This window comes from Sodiomyces alkalinus (assembly GCF_003711515.1).
Source record: "Sodiomyces alkalinus F11 unplaced genomic scaffold SODALscaffold_2, whole genome shotgun sequence".
Classification (NCBI taxonomy): Eukaryota; Fungi; Ascomycota; class Sordariomycetes; order Glomerellales; family Plectosphaerellaceae; genus Sodiomyces; species Sodiomyces alkalinus.
The window spans coordinates 4563109-4583402 of NW_021167080.1; the positions used below are offsets into that span (position 1 = coordinate 4563109).

General features: G+C 56.7%; 5 protein-coding genes across 5 annotated transcripts; 2 read left to right on the forward strand and 3 right to left on the reverse strand.

The window, feature by feature from the left end:
* Nucleotides 1–18: 18 nt before the first annotated feature.
* Nucleotides 19–2250, forward strand: SODALDRAFT_343276 (laccase). Its single transcript, XM_028613117.1, has 3 exons — nt 19–316; nt 406–563; nt 635–2250. The coding sequence occupies exons 1-3, from the start codon at nt 95–97 to the stop codon at nt 2007–2009; spliced, it is 1755 nt and encodes a 584-aa protein (XP_028469033.1). The 5' UTR covers nt 19–94; the 3' UTR covers nt 2010–2250.
* Nucleotides 2251–3239: 989 nt separating this feature from the next.
* Nucleotides 3240–4414, reverse strand: SODALDRAFT_330949 (hypothetical protein). The gene is made up of 2 exons (XM_028611331.1): nt 3616–4414; nt 3240–3485 (listed from the first exon to the last, which is right to left on the reverse strand). The coding sequence occupies exons 1-2, from the start codon at nt 4279–4281 to the stop codon at nt 3399–3401; spliced, it is 753 nt and encodes a 250-aa protein (XP_028469034.1). The 5' UTR covers nt 4282–4414; the 3' UTR covers nt 3240–3398.
* Nucleotides 4415–4628: 214 nt separating this feature from the next.
* SODALDRAFT_330950 (hypothetical protein) lies at nt 4629–6465 on the forward strand. The gene has a single exon (XM_028611332.1). The coding sequence runs from the start codon at nt 4752–4754 to the stop codon at nt 6117–6119; it is 1368 nt and encodes a 455-aa protein (XP_028469035.1). The 5' UTR covers nt 4629–4751; the 3' UTR covers nt 6120–6465.
* SODALDRAFT_330951 (glutamine synthetase) lies at nt 6156–9255 on the reverse strand. The gene has a single exon (XM_028611333.1). The coding sequence runs from the start codon at nt 8967–8969 to the stop codon at nt 6327–6329; it is 2643 nt and encodes an 880-aa protein (XP_028469036.1). The 5' UTR covers nt 8970–9255; the 3' UTR covers nt 6156–6326.
* A 610-nt stretch (nt 9256–9865) lies between these two features.
* Nucleotides 9866–19203, reverse strand: SODALDRAFT_343278 (putative polyketide synthase). Its single transcript, XM_028613118.1, has 10 exons — nt 18604–19203; nt 18386–18530; nt 18044–18312; nt 17539–17972; nt 17281–17437; nt 16569–17199; nt 16327–16486; nt 11627–16250; nt 11227–11547; nt 9866–11156 (listed from the first exon to the last, which is right to left on the reverse strand). Exons 1-10 carry the CDS (start codon nt 18955–18957, stop codon nt 10287–10289), a joined length of 7965 nt encoding a protein of 2654 aa, XP_028469037.1. The 5' UTR covers nt 18958–19203; the 3' UTR covers nt 9866–10286.
* Between the last annotated feature and the right edge of the window lie 1091 nt (nt 19204–20294).

Sequence of the window (20294 nt, forward strand, 5' to 3'; positions counted from 1 at the left end):
AGGATCATCACCAACCAACTTCTCCCCCTCCCCCTTCCACTCCACTCCTCACTTGTCTGCCTCCTCCATCTCTTTCTCCCTACCATTCCTAATCATGGGCCTCAAGTGGTTCATGACCAGCCTCGTGGCTGGCTTGATGGCCAGCACCGTCGTTGCCAACCCTCTTTCCAGCAGGACCAGCACCACCCGACATAAGAAGCGCAGCTGCGTCAAGCCCTGCTTCAACAGCCCCGAGGATAGGTCGTGCTGGACACCCGGCTGGGATATTCACACCAACTTCGAGGAAGAAGTTCCAATTACTAATGTCACCAGGACTGTAAGTAGCCGCTCATGTTTCCTATTCCGTTTGCCGGGCATCAGTGCATGGATTCCGCACAACGTACGTGTTTTCTGACCGGGCTTTAGTATAACCTGAGCATTACCAACGTCACCAGCTGGGACGGCGCCGATGGTGTCGCCAAGCCTGTCATGCTCATCAACGGCGGATTTCCTGGCCCGACCATCGAAGCGGACTGGGGCGACGAAGTCGAGATTCACGTCACCAACAACCTTCAGCATAACGGGTACGCCGCTTCCCTGAATCCCCTACCCCCTTTCGCCCCTCCCAATGCTTCCCCTGACTAACTTGACCCAGTACTTCGCTTCACTGGCATGGCATTTGGCAGAAATATACCAACACCATGGACGGCGCCAACGGCTGCACCGAGTGCCCTATCCCCCCCGGCACTACCAGGACCTACAAATTCCTGATGCGCCAATACGGCACGGGCTGGTACCACTCTCACTTCAGCGCTCAGTACGGTAACGGCGTGGTGGGCATGCTCAAGATCAACGGCCCCGCCTCGGCGAACTATGATGTCGACCTTGGCCCCTACCCCATCACCGACTGGTACTACGACACCGCCGACCGTCTCGAGCGGGCCTCTCAGTTCAGCGACCACGGACCTCCCCCCGACAGCGACAACGTCCTTTTCAACGGCACCCACGTCAATGCCGAGGGTGGCGGTCGGTACGCCAAGACGGTTCTGACCCCGGGCAAGAAGCATCTCCTCCGCCTGGTCAACCCCTCCGTCGACAACACCTTCACCCTGTCTCTCGTAGGCCACAAGTTCACCGTCATTGCCGCCGACTTCGTCCCCATCGAGCCCGTCGAGAAGGACACTCTCTTCATGACCACCGGCCAGCGTTACGACGTCATCATCGAGGCTGACCAGGAGATTGGCAACTACTGGTTCAACGCCACCCTGGCCTCCAGCGGCATGTGCGGCACCACCGTCATCGACCACCCGGCCGCCATCTTCAGCTACGAGGGGGCCCCCGAGGACGAGCTCCCCACCGACCCCGGCGCCCCGGTCGACGCGGGCTGCGCCGACGAGACCGACCTCGTGCCCGTGGTGCCCAAGAGCGCGCCCCGCGACGACTTCCTCGCGCACAAGAACTACCTCGACGTCGCCGTGACGCTGCAACCCTACGGCGAGAAGTCGGTCTACCGGTGGAAGATAAACGACTCGGACATCGACATCGAGTGGGGGAGGCCCATCCTGGAATACGTGCGCGAGGGCAACTACTCGTGGCCCCGCCAGGCCAACGTCATCGAGGTCGAAGAAGCCAACGTGTGGACCTGGTGGATCATCGAGAACGGCAGCCGCATGCCGCACCCGATGCACCTGCACGGCCACGACACCATGCTCCTCGGCGTGGGCGCCGGCGAGTTCGACCCGGCCAACCACACTGACCTCCTCAACTTCGACAACCCGACGCGCCGCGACGTGGTGCAGATGCCGGGGAGCAGCTGGATCGCCATCGCCTGGAGGACGGATAACCCGGGCGTGCACCTTATGCACTGCCACATCGCCTGGCACGTCTCCCAGGGCCTCAGCGTGCAGTTCCTGGAGCGCTCCTCGGAGATTGCGCAGACTGTCGACCTTCACGAGATTGAGCCCAACTGCGCGGCCTGGCGCGAGTACGAGGCGACGGCCGTCTACCCAAAGCACGACTCTGGCTTGTAAAGCGACACGTCCACACGTCATTACCACCGGTATGAGCCGGCTGTTACTATTACGACCTTTTTTCTTTTTTTTCTTCTCTTTTTTCTCTTTTTTCTCCTTTTTTCCCTTCTTCTTTTTCTTCCTCCATTCCATTCCCATTTTTTATAGACATGACGAACTTTTCAGCAAGACGATACACCGTCTTAGAGCCTTATTTGGCAACCGAGCGTGGGATTATATGCATCATAGAACGATAGACGGCACCTTTTTTTTTTTTTTTTTTTCCTTTTTTTTTCTTTCCTTTTTTTTTCTTTCCTTTTTTTTTTCCTCACCTTTTTGGTCGAGACGATTCGACGTTGCATAGCATTTGCATGGCATGGCGAGAGGATTGGGACGACTTGGAATTTAGACTTGGGCACATGAAGACAGGCATGAGCCCGGGGGCACTTGGGGTTCCCATTTACCTCTAATATTATCAAAGTTTACAGAGCTGTATACCCATACAGATGAAAATATACTTACTTCTCCATCCACGCCCCTTGGGCCGACAATAGTGAAGCTGAAGCTCTGTGATCGGGCTTGGAACGACGGCGACGGAGAATTTCCCAGCCACTCCCATAAATAGAACCGGGGAAAGCCACCAATCAATGTGCGAGTAAGCCGTTGGGGCCCCGCTTTCCAGCCGCTTGTCTCCCACCGTGCCGGGATTACCCCTGCGCCACAGCGGATCATCACCCGTAGGGCTGGCTGGCTACACCCCCCACCACCAGAAAGCTCCTAAACACACCCCCATGTCCCGAGTGCTGACGGACGGCTTCGGGGGTGCCTACGGGGTGGCGATTTCGTCAAAGATGATGAATATCTGGGTATCAGGTAAAGTGTTTGTGAAGAGGAGGCCATGCATCATATAACTCTGCCAAATTGCCCCGACTTGGCTGTTTCATGGAAATAGGCATTATGATGTTTTAGGCAGCTCGCTTCCTCGGTGGAGCGACGTTCACCGATGCTCCGACCATGCATAACTACGAACTTGATTCAAGGCGGGTGGGTTTGACAAGCCGGAATTTAGATGCACTTGAAGAATCTATGCAGTGGGTACGCCTGCCGTACGGCGTTTCATACTTGACTATGAGATCCATGTATGATGTAATACAAACCAATGCACTTTACAAGTAGCTCCAGATGAATACGATACGTATTCCCCAGGCCAGCCTTTACTATTGTTGCAAGGTACGCTGGAAAACGTCCAATGCGGGATCTCCAAGTCCAATGTTACCAGCAGTAATCTAATTATTGAGTAAAACATGGCCCTAGTCCGATTTCATCGCCCGAGCGTGGGCCAGAATCGAGCTATCGGATGCACTCTCATTCCATTCGGCGGCGAAAATTCGTGGCTGCAAATGGGTACCCTCACGATCCCCATGTAATAGCCATTGCCTTGAATACCTTACAATCGTTCTTGTGCCCGCCCTCACCCCAGTCTTTTTTCTGACAAGCCTAAGCAGACACAGAGGAAAGGAAGACATGTCAGAAATACGACCAAAATAAACCCACAGACTCTTCTCGTGGTTCTCCTTATCCCGGAAGAGGACAAAGTAGCATGTGTGTTAGATGGGGGCTCACTTACCTTATTGCAGTATCGAACCCACTTACAGCCCGTACACCTCATGAGTTTCCCGCCCCCTTCTCCCTCAGTCGCACCGCAGCTCACACACTCCTCCGCCTCGGCGGCGCCGTCCCCATCCCCATCCCCATCACGGCCCCCTTGCCGCGCCTCAACCTCATTCAACTGCGCCCCCACTTCGAAAACCCGCCCAAGCGACGCGGGGAGGTAATGCACGCCCGTGCCGCGGCCCTGGGGCACGCGGACGAAACCCCGCTTCCCCTCTGCGGACGGCGCAACGCGCGCAGCCCCCGGCACGACGACGGTCCACCCGGCCTTGACGGGACGGAGATCGACGCCGCGGTCCTCGAACGTGATGGCGAAGTCGGTGCCTTGGCGGTCCGTAACCACGAGAGTCGGCTTCGTGATGGTCATGTTCTGCTTCACCTGCGCGAGGAGGAAGTGCGTGCTCGTCGTTGTCGTGGACGAGTATGACGGCGGAGGGGCTGTTTGGGGTGTTGGCGATGTCGGGTGCGAGGATGAGGATGGTGGGGGGTTCGATTCGGCGTAGGAAGGGAGGTCGGTTGAAGATGGTGACGGCGAAGATGACTGGCCGGGAGCATCGGATTCAAGAGGTAATGAGACGAACGGGGGGAAGAGGGTTGTTGATGTGAAGTCGGGGAGGGGCATGGTGGGCTGTGGAGGCGGGACCGAATCGGGTAGCTCTAAGACTGTTGAGGCAGAATAAGGCTTTGGGGACTTTGACAAAGGAGGAAGAATCAGTTGATCTGAGATACCGTGATACCTGTACACAACACGAAATATCCCTCCTCGACGACGTTACAGTGGTACACAATGTTTCACTCCACATCGTGGGTTGGTCCCACGTGAGGGACCGTCGGCTCGGACCGGTCGAATCAGAGGATCCATGTCGATAAGCGTGTTGACTGTTATCTCTTATCGAGTACCTTAGCTAATCCACAGACCAATTGCTTATCGATATCAATTCTTATCTGTACGGATACCAGTTGCGGAAGCGAAAAAAAAAGAGAAGAAAAAAATCCCACCTCTTCATAGCTTCTGAGGGTCAAGTGCAAGAGGTTTCGCGAAAAGCCACTCTGATCCCCAGCAATTCACCGAGCCAACACCACATTCCAAACATGTCCAGCTCAGATTCTGAACGGCCGTCCGAGCCAATGTCGCCAGACACCACCTCGGCGTCCAAGAAACGCAAGGCAGAGCTGGAAGAACTCGAAGTCGACCTAAAGGCACCAGAACCGCCCTCCAAGCGCGCCCGCCGCGCGCTCAAGAAGGGCAAGACCCTACCGCCCAAACCGACCAGCGACGACGAAAACGAAGGGTCCAAATCCAAGAGCAAGGACGGCGCCTCAGACTCCGAGGCGGAGCAAAACGGGGAACCGAAGACGAAGAAGAAGACGACGACGACGACGACGAAGAAGAAGGATGCCGCGGCGACCCGCTCCGAACACGGCGTATGGGTAGGCAACCTCCCCTTCGACGCCACCCCCGCCGAAATGCAAAAGTGGCTCGTCGACAACGCCGGCGGCGCCATCACCGCAGAGTCCATCACGCGGGTCCACATGCCCACGACGACCAAGCACGTCGGCTGGCAAGGCACCAAGACGAACAAGGGGTTCGCGTACGTGGACTTTACCGACGTGGGCTCCAAAGTCGCCGCCATCGCCCTCACGGAGAACGAGCTGCGGCATCGCAAGCTCCTCATCAAGGACGCCTCCTCGTACGAAGGGCGGCCCAAGAAGGAGGCGAACGCCGACGGTGGTGGCGACCAGAAAAACCCGCCCCAGGCGAAGAAACCGACCAGCCGGAAGATCTTCGTCGGGAACCTGGGCTTCGCTACCACGGAGGAAGACGTCCGTTCTAATTTTGAAAAGTGCGGCGACATCGACTGGGTCAAGATCGCGACGTTTGAGGACTCGGGCAAGTGCAAGGGGTACGGATGGGTCATGTTCCGCGAGCCGGAGGCGGCCGAGTGGGCTGTCAAGGGGTTCGTGAAGATCAAGGAGGAGACGGAGACGGAGGATGACTTTGTTACCAAGGACGCGGATGATGATAATGAGGAGGAGGAAAAAGAAGAAGAAGAAGAAGAAGAATATGGAAAGGAAGAGAAAGAGAAAGAGGAAGAGGAAGGTGACGACAAGGCAAAAAAGGAAAAGAAGGGCAAGGAGAACAAGAAGCAGCCCAAGATGAGGAAGTGGTGGGTCAACCGCATCATGGGACGCAACTTGAAGATCGAGCTGGCCGAGGACGACCAGACGCGGTACAAGAAGCGTTATGGCAAGGACGCTGTGAAGCGACCGCAGCAGAAGACGGGGAAGCAACAGTCGGCGCAGGCTACGAATGGGCATGCTGGCGATGTCGAGCCTGAGCACAAGGCCAAGACAAGACCGGCACCAGCCAGGGAGCTCAAGGTGCAGGAAGATCTGATGGTGGCACGGTTGACGGGTACTGCGGCCAAGCCTACAGGAACGAAAATCACTTTCGACTGAACAGGGCACAAAAAAACGCATGGAAGCGATTCTTTTCTCTGTCCTTGGCCTTGGCGTCTCATTTCATATTTCAAGCTTTCTCCGTCCCATACCAGCCACAGAAATTTAAGTGTGACCCAATACCATAAAAAAAAAAAGAATCAGCTCTTTTTCCACCCAAGATCAAAGGTGTCCAATCTAGCTATCCATCAGCTGTGTGTCATCATTTTAGTACCGCGCAAGGATCCACTGTCGACGGTCTTCCGCCGACAGTGTCGCGAGAAAGCTAATCTCCGCCTCCTTGATTGCGGCATATCTTTCCACCAGCTCCTCTCCTAACAGCGCTGCCAGTTCTTCGTCCCGCCCCAGCTCGCCGAGTGCCACCTCCAGGGAAGGCGGCAGCAATCTCTCGACGTTGAGTTCTGCTCGATCGTTGTCCGTCAGGGTGGCAGGGTCGACCTCGCAATCTCCCCATACGAGACGCTCCTCGTCCTGTACGCCCAGCAAGCCCGCACCCAGGACGGCAGACAGAGCAAGGTAAGGGTTGGCCAAGCCGTCGATGCACTTGACCTCCCAATGACTCCCCTCGACCTTGCGCAGGGGCGTCTCGCGGTTCTGCGTACCCCATGCGACCCAACGGCCGCCGGCCCACGTGCTGTCTCGGAGCCGATCGTAGCTCGCCGGGTTGCTGTATGTGAAGGCGCAGACGGCCGGGAGATGACGCAGGATGCCGGCGTAGAAGGGTTCGTACGTCTCCGGACGGTCCCCTCCGGGGGAAGTTATGGAAATGTGGGCGTGGGAGGCGTTGCCGCAGGTGGTGGCGAAGGGCTTCGGGTGGAGAGACATTCTCACGCCTGCTTGATTGGCGAAGCCCGAGATGACGTTGCGGGCATGGATGAGGGTATCGACGGCCTGAAGAGGCGGATAGCTGGGTAGGACGATCTCAAATTGGCCAGGGGCGCTCTCCGGGTGGAACTGCTCGACAAGAATGCCCTGGTCGGCGAGGGCTGCGATGGCGGGCTCGATGACCTGCTCGACGAGTGGGTGGTCCATCATCCGGGAGACGGACCAGGCGTGGCCGTCGTTGTCGATCACGGCGTAGGTCTGCTGGGCCGTGACATCCTCCCTCACCCGCTGGAAGAGCACGAGCTCAATCTCAAAGCCCACTTGGAAGGTTAGACGTTGCCGAGAGGCCAGGTCGAGGAGGCGCTGTAAGAGCGAACGCGGGCACAGAGGTACGTGTGAACCGTCTTGCTCGCGGAAGTCACCGAAGGTGGTTACGTGTCGGGGACTGGGTCCCACGACCAAGGATGAGAAGTCGGGATGGAGACGGTATTCCCCAGTGGCCGCAACGCCCGGGATAATGACATCGTTCTGAAGAAGGCCTAGCGACGCCTTGGTGATGCCGACGGAGAAGTTATCGTCTTCTCGTAGGTCGGACAAGACGCGTTGTAAGGGGATGGCTCGCAACCTCGGCATGGCGGTGAGGTCGTTCCAGTAGATGCGGAGGAAATACGGCTCAGGCTTCCCTTCAAGGAAGGCTTCCAGGGTTTCCAGATCGCTGGCGCCGGTGGTATTTCGGAGGTGGAGGTGGTTGCCGGAATCATCGAGTGACCGCAGGGGCAGGCCGAGACTGTAAAGATGGTTGGCGTTGAGGAAGAGAACACGGCGGACGAGCTCGCTAGCCTCGTGCCAAGTGATGTGATGTTTACGAGCGTATTCACCCAGGACCTTTCCCAAAGCCTCCCTGATCTGGAGAACGGCCAACAAGTAGGTCTCGGGGAAATAGTGACCGTCGGTACTCCACAGAATCTTGGACCAGGGACAGAGCTCGAGGATTTGACGGAGGGCGGTCTCCTGGCCATCTTGGCTCAGACAGGGGAAGATCTCGCCAATATCGGCATAGACGTTGGCATAGACAGAGGCAAGATAGCCTGCCTCACGGGTATAAGGGTAGCTCGCGTGGAGGAGAACAATAGGGACGGTGGGATACTCCCGGATGAAGTCTTGCAGGTGGGCGGGCGAAGCTTTCGAGAGGGTAATGTCGTTATCGCCTAGGCCGGTATGGAACTGGATGGGTTTCTTGTGTAGGCCCTCGGCGTTCTGGATAATGGAAGCCAGTCTGTGGACGAGAAACTCGTTGAGACCGCGGTGTTCGAGCCGGGTGAATTCCTTGTCGGTGCCCTGGGTGTGGGTACGGTAGATGTTGTCAAAGTCGGCCCTGGCAGCGGCGGCATCGGGCTTGCGAGATATGGCGAGACCCGTGCGGTAGCAGATGACGGACTTGAAGGCGACGATTTCTGGTTTCGAGATGGCCCTCAGAATGGTCATGTCGAACTCCTCGATGACCTCATCGAAGGCCTTGGCCACGTCCTCGGTGGTCTTCCGACCAGAGACCTGCTCGGGACAGTGGGCGTTGATGATGTCGGCGGCGATCTTCTCAAGGCGTAAAACCCTCGTGGCCGGGGTCGGGACGAGGCCATCAAAGTAGTCGTACGGGTAAAGCTCGTACTCATCGTCGCTCGGTACGAGGCCGTCATCGACCAAGATGGTCTCGATGCCGGCCAGGCATTGGCGGACCCATTGGTCGTAGTCATGAAGGCGTCTCTGCTCAATGGCGTTCACTACGGACTCCCAGGTCGGGGCGCATTGGAGGACCTTGGCCAGCTGCTTGACGGCGCGGAGATGAGAGAGACTGGTGAGGGAGGCATGAATAGCGTCCCCATTCGCCTCGGTGGTAATGGAGAGCAGGGGATAGCGGGGGACGGAGTCTGGTTGTAAGATGGGATGAGCATGGTGGTCGATGATTGGGGTCGTCTGTATGGTATGAGAGAGGAGGGCCTGGCCGGTAAGTTTCGTGGACGACGACATGGTGAATTTCTGCTGTTGTTGCTGGTGCTGTTATTAACCTACGGTAAGGTAAGGGAGGAGAGAAAGATTGGACAACATGTGGACGAGGCGAGAAGGTGAGTCAAAGGCGGCGGAAGTCGTGTGTCACTGACGAGGAGAGCAAGTTACTCCCTTCACTCGTATTCCTCAAGTAAGGTACGGAGTACGTGTTGCTTGAAGACCCAAGTCAACGGTACACACGCTCCTATATGGGTACCTTAAGGTACCTTACCTTTGGTGAAAGCAGGAGGACTGTAAAGACAGACCGAAAACTGGAAAAATCGGAACAAGCAAATATTTTGTACAAGGTTTTGATTACGACCATGACACGACACGATAGGTCGGTTCCTCCTACCGTAAGCGTGGCTGGCATAGTGGTACTACAGAGGTCTTTCCGATAGTTTGTATCACAGGGTCCATCGTCCCTTCCCCGCCCTCTTGCACGTCTTAATGAGTATGTGTACTCATACATCCTTCGGCATTGAGGAATATATCGAGAAGCAAGTTCGTATGACGAGCCATGTACTCGTAAAATTGGAGAAAGAAAGCGCGACCCAACCTATACCGGTAGTGGAAAGACACACCGTGTATATTGAAATCGCACTATGCTTAACACGGTACTAAGATGTCACTTGTCTTTCCTCGCTCTTTTTCGCTCTCTGCTCAACCGCAACGCGCATTACCACATCACCACATCACCGCATTCATCACTCTAGCACAACGCGTCCCCAAATCAAAACTTGTCCACCATTACCCTTCACTGGACAAAAGTCTTGTTGAAATTGAACCATTGGCGTTAATTTTTCAATATTTGAAACCCACCCGCAACCAATTTGCCATCAGACCGTCGTCAAAGACTTGTCCTCAGCACCGTTACAGAACATGTCTCCTCGGAACACATTCCCCAGAGACGCGAGGAGTCCCAGATACAACTTCAAGCGGGGAGTCGTACAGCCAGAGATTTACAGATTCAAAGTCAGATAAGCCTTGTTGAATCACATTCATCACGAATGCCGACTTCAGATGCACGTAGGAAAATAATTCGAACCAGGAACCAGCCCAGGCGTCCCGGAAACCAGGTGAAGAGAGATGCATTCGGAGCGCAGATTCAAAACTCGAAAGAAGAAGCCAGAAGACAACCTATACCATGGACCCAGACTTTTAAACCAAGGAAATGTACAAAAAGGAAACACCATAGACGCCCGACGAGAAGTACAATCTCTACGACTCCACACGCATCATCGTCACAATTATCATCAACCACCACCACACGTCTTTCCAAACGCCTTCACATCTCACTCACTTCCTCGCCTGTACCTTCCTGGCAATCGACATGCCAGCTCCCGCAAACGTCGCCCCGCCTAGAATCTCAAACACCGGCATGTCAACGTCGAACACCTTACCCACCCAGTTGCGGACGTCGATGGCCGAGAGCGAGTCGAGCCCGTACGAGTGCATCGGGTTCTGCAAATCCAAGTTCTCCTCCGCCGTCCCCAGCAGCGCAGACACCCGCTGCGCCAGCGCCTCGCTTGCCACCTCTGCAGCCTCGGCGAGCGATCCCGCCGCCGCCAGCCGCGCCGCCGCATCCACCGTCTTGCCCTTCCCGTTGCCGCTTCCGCTGGCCTCTTCGCCGTCCTTGGCAGTCACCGGGAAGTGGTGCATGTGTCCCCAGAACGGCTGGTACATGGTAGCATGCACCTCCGCCGCGTGTTTCCAGTGCGTCAGTGGCCGGATGCCCACCACCGCCTGGCACCCGTAGTCATTGAGAGACACCTTGTTCGCCGTCGCCGGATCGCACGCCACCTCCATCAGCGCGCACACGTCCTTGACGTACGTGAGTGCGTACTTCTCCGACTTGAGCACGCTCGCGATGTGCACCTTTTGTCGCTGCGCTTCCACCAGGTATCCCGCGTCAGGGATGGCTCCCAGGTTCAGAGCAACCGCGTGCTCGCCTCGCTGCACCCGGTAGTGGGCCAGCGCGTCTTCGTATGTGTTGCCCGCGTTGTACGCCGTCAACGAACCGCTCCCCATGATCCCCATCATCGATGACGTGAACACGAAAAAGTCGAGATCCCGGGGCAATTCCGTGTGTAGGTTCCATGATCCCTTGACCTTGGGATCTATCGTCACCTTCCAGTCGTTATAGCTCATTTGTTGGAAGATGCGTTCCTATAACCAACCGCTCTTGTTAGCTTTTTTTTTGTCTCTCATTTTATGTGACACACGCCGGGGCACATACCGTCATGACCATGGAGGCTTGGATGCAACCCTTGATAGGGGGCACCCTCTTAGCGCAGTCGTCCAGCACCGATCGCAACACCGCCTTGTCCGTGATATCACAGGGGGGCGCTTCGACGTGAACCCCTTCCCCTTCAAGCTTAGCCAGCAGTTCTTTGGCCTCCTCTGTTCGCGGCCCGGATCGAGAGAGTAGGATGATATATCCAGCTCCACGGCGCGCGAGCCATCGTGCCAGTGATCTGCCCAGACCTCCCAGACCTCCCGCCACAACATACGTAGCATTGGGATCAAGCGCGTATTTGGCCTGAGCTGCTATCCGGATCTTTACACGCAATTATCTTTTGTTAGCAAAATGTTCTGTTGAATCTGAGTGGATGATAAAACGTTGGGGCCTCCCTTACATCGATGGTGTGCTCCCCATTCAAATTGACCACAATAGTCTCCTTTTCGTCGGCAGACTGCAGGCGGGAATACGCGCTCGAAAGCTCCGATGCCGGGAATTCGGTAACATGTCGCCGCAGGTTCTCGAGTCCCGAACCAATCGCCGTGCTCACCGCATACCCCAGAGCATCCGCTGTGGCTGTGTGAGCACCGGCTTGCATAATCGATAGGGAAATGCTGGCCGGCACGCTGTGCACCTGCTGGGCGTTGCCCGATGACGACGTTACCGATCCTGCGCGCAGCACGATAAACCGGCCACCCGAGCGCACGCTCTTCACAGACAGCGAGGATGTGACGTCCGTATAAGGACACAAAACCATGTCGAACTTTTGCTTCCATTGGGACGCCATCATTGACGGGCCCTCGAACCACGATTTGGGAAGAACCTTCTCCTGTGAGATCCCTAGGTTCTCTGTAATCCAGGCGTTATCGGTTTCGTTGGAGGCTGTTACCCAGACATCGGCGACTCCTTCGTCCGCGAGAAGTCGGAGAGCCGCCTGTCCGATGGGGCTGGCGCCGTCGTGGACCAAGATGACGTCCCTGCGCCTGACGCGCCCGACGTCCACCAATGCATGGTACGCGGCCGCTGCCGGGCCGACGACTGCGCAGGCGTCTGCGAAGGAAACTTCGTCGGGAAGCGCGGTCACCGCCTGCGAAGACACGCGGACATGAGACCGGAATGACCCTGCTTGCGCTGCGACAACGCGATCCCCGGCACGGACCGTAGCTGCGGGGCCGGCGCGAAGGACAACGCCCGAGAAATAGTCGCCAAATGTCGGCTCTTCTTCATGGCCCAGAGCCGCCACACGATCACGGTACCGAAGCGCAACAGCCTTGACTGCAATTTCGACTGCATCGCCCTCAAGCTCTTCCTCGGATACAGTGGTGTCTTCTTCGTAGTGAGGGGCGTTCTCGAGTCCAGGTACGGAGGTATTGGAAAAGACGAACCGAGTCTGATCTAGCCTCGTGGAGATGACCTCGTAGGGCATGAGTCTCGACTCCATGTCTGCTTTGAGATACTGTGCCTCTACGAGGCGCCGCGTGTGCAAGCGGCCGTCCGTCTCCACGTAGTCTTGCTCGTAGTTCTCCAGGGGCGGTCTGGACGCCATCTCGCATGCCACTTTTACCAAATGCGACACCTTCTTATCGGTGTTGGAGTCTGCGAGATCCAGAGCCACGGTAACAAGCTGGAGTTCGTAGTACTCGAAACGCAACGTCCGTGCGAGGCCATCGAGCAGTCCGTGATCGGGGGACGCGTCTGGGCCCCCGCCTGCGGATACCCAGAGCAGGCGCCGGCATGTCCGCACTAGGGTCTGTACGTGGGCCCATGACGTTTCGTCGAAGGACCCAACGAAAGAAGACTCCCCATAGTCGAGCAGAACAATGACGAGGTCATCATCCGTATGCTCGGCGGAAGCTGCAGCCCCGAGGTCGGTCACCTTGGGTTTCGTGCCGAGGACATGCTCCAATGTCGTCAGAGCTTCTGCGAGCGACTGCTGCGTCGAGGAGCTTGGGTCGACGATAATGGTGACTTCACGGCTCAGCTGAGGCCGTGCATTAATCGGCGTGGCCTCATCTGGCGTTGCCGTAGACACGAGACATCCCAAGTGATGCGCCACCTCGTCGTCAAAGTCCCGGAACACCATATCCGTTCCGGAGAAGCCGCTGGCTGCCAGAATGGCGTGCCACTCGTCGGCGCTCAAGTTGGGCGAAAGGGGGCGCTCGCTCTCATCTGCCAACCACCATCCCGGGAACAGTCCAAAGATGAAGCCGGCAGTCCACCCATCCGGCCGGAGGAGCTCGTGCATGATCAGCTTACCGCCGGGCTTCAGGGCTTTGCGGACGTTGCGCAGTGTTTCGCTTAGATTGGACGTGACGTGGAGTACATTGTCGGCCACGACGACATCGTACGTCCCTTCTTCGTATCCCTGCTCGACAATTTCCCGTTCGATGTTCAGGGTCCCGAACGTCATCTGAGCCTGGAACCGGCCGAACTCCTCCCGCGCCTTTTCCAGGAAGGCGGAAGACACATCGGTAAAATCGTACCGGCTGCAGCGAAGAGAGGTCGTCGAGTCTGCTGGGCCCGAGGCGAGCGCGCGGATGAACTTTCGGGTCGCCGAGGCGGTTCCGCCTCCCACTTCAAGGATCTTCATCCCAGGGGTCTGGTGAGCCAACAAGTCCATGTAGCTCGCCGCTTCGGCGTTGTCTCTGTATGTGGCCAACTCGGCGTAGTACTCCTTGAGCTGGCCTGTGTGCATCAGCAGCTCCAGGGCACTGGCTTCTCCCCTGAGCAGAGCCCCTAGGTTGGTGGCGACCGTCGAGTACAGACGTCCGACGTGGTTCGTTTTGGCTAGGCGCTCGGCGAGCTCGTCGAAAGACTGACGCGCCCTGGAGATGGGAGATTCGGGGTCGTCCCAGTTCCGATCCCGGCGGGCATTGGCAAGGTGGTGCTGTGCCCAAGCCCAGTACCGCTTCTTCCATGGCTCCTGGCCTTCAAAGATGCTAGGATCCGTGGAGCTCGTCAGTTGATCGAGGGCTGCCAGTGCGAGCAGCTCCAGGTCACTGTAGAGATCCGAGAAGTCTTGCTGAATGGGGTGCAGGCTGTCGAGGTAAGAGACGGTCTCTTCCGGAATCAGTTTGTTGAGGGCCACCTTAGAGTCAACGTTCATGCAGAACTGCTTAGGATCCGGGAGATTCGACACCTCGGGGGGCGGCGGCGGTACCGAAGTGACGTTGGTGATTTCAATATCTTCGTACCAAAGCCTCACTTGGTCCGAGGAAGGGCTGGCCAAGGCACCACCATCGAAGGTGAACCCACGCTTCGTGGAGCCGGTGATATTCAAGCACGCCGTCACCGATTCGGTCTCGGGGGCGCTGAGACCGACGTCCGAGACCCAGAGGCTGCCGATGCGCGTGGGGATGCACGTAGCCATGGGCTGAGTCCCTCCGGCCGTGAAGCCGGTGAAGCAGAGATGGAGGATACAATCCAACGAGGCGGGATGGATGACATGCGGTTCAGTGGTCGAGGCATAGAGGTTCACCTCAGCCGCGGCCTGCTTCGTCTGTCCGTTGCAACGCTGTTTCTGGGCAGCTTGGAAGACGGGGCCGTACCCGTAGCCGGACTCTTTCAAAAAGCCGTACATGTAGTCTGCGTCTACGGGCGTGTCGCACTGCGAGAGAATACCGGCGAACTTGGTGGCAATTTCTCGACGCTGTGCCACGGCTTTCGACTTTTGCCAGTCGTCTTCTGACGTCTTGTTCAGTTCCACCGAGATGAAGCCACGGCAGTTGAGTCTCCAGTCGTCAATGTTGGCGTAGTAGCTGCGGATGACAAACTCGAATGCCGGCTCCCCTTGGCTTGAAGGCTGGATTGCGCGCAGGGAGGTCTGGATTTCGAGGACGCCGGCGCTCGTAGTCAAATCCATGGGGCCCTCGATGTGCACATCACGGAGCGTGTAGCCGGTGACGTCGCCTCCGGCTTCGACGGCGAGTTGTTTGGCTGCTTCGATGGCCATGACCAGCATGCCGGTTCCGGGGTACAGGATGGTGCCGTTGACGACGTGCTGGTCAGCCCAAGGCATCTCCGTGAGACGGATGAAGTGCCGCCATCGAGCGTCGGCCGCGTTCCAGTCCCTGGATCGGACACCGAGGAGCTCCGAAGGCGCATGGGCTCTGAGCCTGTAATTCCGGCTGAGACGGCTCTCGTGCCAGTGCCGCTGGGAGTGGTCAAAGGGGTATTGAGGCAAGTCGACGAGCATGGACCGCGAGGCCTTGTCTTCGCCCTCTGGTTCGTTGACGGCCCTGAGGTTTAGTGCGAGACCCATGCAGTGCAGGTCGCCGACGACACGTAAGACGGACTCGGTGGCCGGCTGGCCCCTCCGCAGGACGGAGCTGTAACCGATGGACTTCCCTCGAGGGCTCGCACGGAGGATGTCTCGAAGCGGTCCTTGGAGTGCTGCGTGCGGCCCGACCTCGACCAGGTGGTCGACAACGGAAGCGAAGACGTGGCTTCTGTCTATCTTCTTGGCGAGATCGGCCTGCGACTGAGCACACATGACGGTGACGGCCTGGGAGAACCGGACCGGCGAGGTCATGTTCAGAGCCCAGTAAGACGGCTCCCTGAGACGATCTCCGAGGATTCGCTCGCCCGTCACGCTTGAGATCATGGGGACAGGAGACTTGAGGTGGACGTCGTCCTCGGGCCGTAACAGCGTCCCCATCATAGACGTGTACTTGGACGCGATGGCCTCCATCTGTCGTGAATGATAAGCCAGAGCCACGCGAAGTTTGCGTGCAAAGATGTTCTTCTCGTCCAGTTGTGTCTTGAGCTGGTCGATGAGGCTGTCTTCGCCGGAGATGGTCACGTTGACGGGGCTATTGATACAGGCGATGGAAAGACCAAAGCCAGAAGCACGCTGGTCGAGGGGAGAAATGAGCTCTCTGGCTTCGGCCTCCGGCAGGCCTACGGACATCATTGCTCCCAGGGGCTGAGAGCCCGAAGCCTCGGCTAGCTCTGCGGAACAGAGACCCCTGAAATAGGCTACTTTCCAGGCCGATTCGCGAGATAAGGCTCCCGAGGCGTAGCTGCGGTTATGTTAGCGACAAGCCCGAGCAAGTGTACGAGAAAGGGAGAAAGAAAGTGACGTGATTTTATACGTACGCAGCCGCGATCTCACCCGAGGAATGTCCCACCGCAGCAGAAGGCCGGACCCCGAACTTCCGTAGGAGATTCACGAGAGCTACCTGAACGATCGTGCAGAGAGTTTGGCTGTATTCGGCTTTGTCGACGTTCGACTCGGCCTCGGTTTTCGATAGCTCAACTTCTTGCGGTTAGTCATCCGGGAGTATTTCTGGGGGTCAAAAAAAAACCCCCGTTTATGTTAAGGGATATGGGCATCTTACCTATCGGTGACCATTGGCATCCCAATGTGGCAAGATAGTCCCCAGCACGATCGAGTTCTGCTTTGTAGGAAGCATAGGCGAGCAGCTCGCGGCCCATGGCAAACCACTGGGCTCCCTGGCCGCTGAAGATGAAGCTGAGGCGAGGCGTCTCTGACCGCACTCGGACTGGAGGCGAGGTCTTTGATTGCAAGTCGCGGAGATCCTCGGGCGACTTCAACAGCGCGAAGGACCTCCATCCCAGGCGGCTACGATGGGTATCGAGTGAGTAGGCCAGGTTGGCGATGAAATCTTCGTCCCTGGCGATCTGGAATGCCTTCTCATCGTCATACCAGTCTTTGTACGACTCGGCAATTCTCTTGATACCGCCCTTGTCCGTGGTGGACCAGGTCAATAGCTTTGGCGGGGCATTGTCCCTGACAGTAACATAGCTGGGCAAGGCAGCGTGCTGTAATGCCGAGCCCAGGGCAGGGGGCGAAGGGACTGTGCAGTGCTTGCCCTGTAGATTTCTCATGCGCAGGTAGTTGTAGGCGTCGTCGAGGACAACATGGGAATTGGAACCTCCGTATCCAAAGGAGTTGATGGAGGCTCTCCGGAGACCCGCGGTGGGCCATGGTGTGGGTTGTTCTGGGAACTAGAACAGACCACAGAGCGTCAGTTTGCATTTGAAGCCGTCGACATTAGTCGTCGGGGTTAAATATTTGAAGGAGCGTACCTTGATCTTCAAGAAATGGGTATCAATCTTGGGGTTGACCTTCTCGAAGTTTGTGTTGGGAGGGATGATGCCCTTCTCTAAGGCGAGCACGGCCTTGAGGAGGCCGGCCAGGCCACTTGCACCCTCAAGATGGCCAATGTTGGATTTGAGAGCACCGCTGATGATAATTACTCGAATCAGCCTTTCGTCTCCGGTAGAAAGAAACAGGACACGGTGAGGAGGCAAAGTCCTCCCCCACACCACATGTTTGCGACTTACACATAGATTGGGTCCTCGACGGAGCGGTACTTTTGGAATGCCGACCCTATAGCCTGCGCTTCTCGAGGATCGCCGATGGGTGTGCCGGTGCCATGCGCCTCGAAAAAGCGGGTGTGGGCCATGGAAAGGCCGGCCTTCTGGTAGGTTTCGCGGATCAAGCGTTCCTGCGCTTGACGGCTGGGCTGGGTGATTCCGGGCGTCTTGCCGTCCTCGTTCGAGCCGGTTGCCCGAACGACGGCCCGGATGGTGTTACCGTCGCGGATGGCATCGGACAGTCTCTTGAGAACGACAACGCCAATGCCTTCGCCACGGGCGTAGCCGTTTGCCCGATGGTCAAAGGAGTGGCACCTGCTGTCTGGGGACAGGAAGCTGATGTTGGACATCCAGACGTATGCCTCTGGAGAGTTGGCCAAGTTGCAACCGGCGAGCATGGCCTAAGATTTTTTTGATAGACAGTCAATATCAAGCAACATTTGAGAGGGGGAGGGTTCAAGGGGACACGCACCATGTTACAGGATCCGTTGCGCAATGACTGGCAGGCAATATCTAGTGCCATTGCTGTACTGGAGCAGGCCGAGTCTAGACCGATACTGGGACCATGAAGGTTGAAGAACCAGCTAAGGCGGTTCGCAAGCATGCTAAGGCCGAAACCAACGGCCGCGTAAGTGGGGGGGTTTTCGGAGTCTCGAGTCAGCTGCAGCATGTAGTCCAGACTGAAAGAGCCTGTGTAGACGCCGGTTGAGGAACCGTTGATGGTTTCCATAGGGATGCCAGCTTTTCCATCCCGTTAGCCCTGAGTCCCCCGACGAACCTTGTCACACGGCACCGGTGATGAGATTTGACATACCATTTTCAAGGGCTAGATAAGCAGCCTCCAAAAGCCATCTTTGCATGGGGTCCATGGAGGTGGCTTCGTTCGGAGAGATAGAGAAGAAGTCGGCATCGAATAGAGACAAGTCCTCCTTGATGAAGTGGCCGCCCCTGAGTGGTAGCTGTAATATTGCCACGTTAGGCTCTCTCTCTCAACCCGTCTTTACCGCACAAACATAAACTGGGAGTACGTACAGTGTTGAGTCTCCCCTTTTTTTGGTAAAACCCGTCGGGGTTGACGCGCTCGGCAGGGAAATCAGTCATGGCACACCGTCTCTCCATGATCATTTTCCAGAGAGCCTCCGGCGAAGTGGCCTCCTGGGGGAACTTGACGGCAAAGCCGCATATGACTATGGGGTCGTCATCGTTGCCATCGAGCTCGAGGTCCGATGGGAGTCCACCTAGGGGGGCATCTTCGATATCACTGAGACTCGTATGTGATGAGGGGGAGCTGTCGCCGGCATTATACAGGGAGGAGGAACCTGAGCAGGTCTTGGAGGTGGGCGGAGAGACGAAGAGTCTCTCACGAGATAGAAGGGGGTTCGCCATGCTCGTGTCGACAAGGAACGAACCAGTTCGAGGGAGCAAAGAGGGATGGCTGGAACCGTTGTGTGGACGGTGGGACGGTGGAACGTGGATTTGATGATGGATCAGAGCTCTCTCACTCAAACTCAACTCAACGAATCCATTCCGAGGCGGGGTGAGATGAGTTCTTTTTTAATTATTTTCTCCTCGTACGAGATCCGCGGGGAAAGAGGAATCTTCTTTGGCTTTATGTCGGCGAGCCAGAGAGAGAGGGAGACAGGGAGACAGGGAGAAGGCGGAAGAGAGAAGAAACGGTGTGATTATCTTCTTTTCTTCCGTGAGATTTTGCCCAACCCCAACGACCAACCAGTGCCTCCCACCCACCTTGATGTGCCATCGTTGGGGTCCCGGTAGTCCGGAGGGGACCTGGAAGAGGCGTCCATGTCCTCATGTGGGATGCATACCCCTGCTAACGGTGTGGAGAGAGAGGGCCGAGATGCCCACTCACTATACGTTGTGCGCATCCGTGGAGCATCAACAGCCTGTGACGCCGAGTCCGGGGGACGTACATACATACAGCGTATAGGAACTTCGTACGTCTTGTTCTTTCACGCATGTGAATGGAGGTGGAGGATCGACCTTCTCTTCCCAGTTCTGTTCCTTTTTACAATTTGATAGATTTCGTACGAAGCCATAAAGCTGTTCCTCGACATGGTGATTGATGTCAAGAGAAGAAAAGAAAAAAGAAGTAAAAAAAATCAACCACAGAGTACTTACCGACATGCACGAAATTACAACGTACGGTCAAGAAGGAGCTACCATGGTACGGGTAGCGGATGTCGTCTCCCCCCTAAGGTAACGTGTGGCGGCGCTAACCCCAACAGAAGTGACATAGCGCCCCAAGAGCCAAAAGCCGGTCAGGTCCCGGCAGTCTGAACGACCCGGAAGCTAGGGTGCCTTGCCCAGCTAGGTAGGTAAGGTAGATGCGAAGCATGAATACGGATACCTTAGCGAAGCACATACAGGTACGTTATGTAAGGTACCTTACCTTATCAGCAGGTACGGATACGTAGCTAGTGGCTACCTATTCGACGGGTAGTTCAGGGGGATATCTCATGGGTGTACGAAGTAAATACTTCGTGTGTGTAGGCAGGGTTAGGGAGTTACAGAGACCTTCACGCAATTTGTCACTGGAAAATTTTGCAGTGGCGTATCACAAATCTACTTCCCAATCACAAGGCAACTGTCGCACAAGCTTTCCAAAGACCCAAAATGTCATAGAAGTCCCGGGTCGATGTTCGCCGGGGTCGGCTGGGTTAGCCGATCTTACGGAAGTCCCTGTCCTTCATCTTTCATCGTCG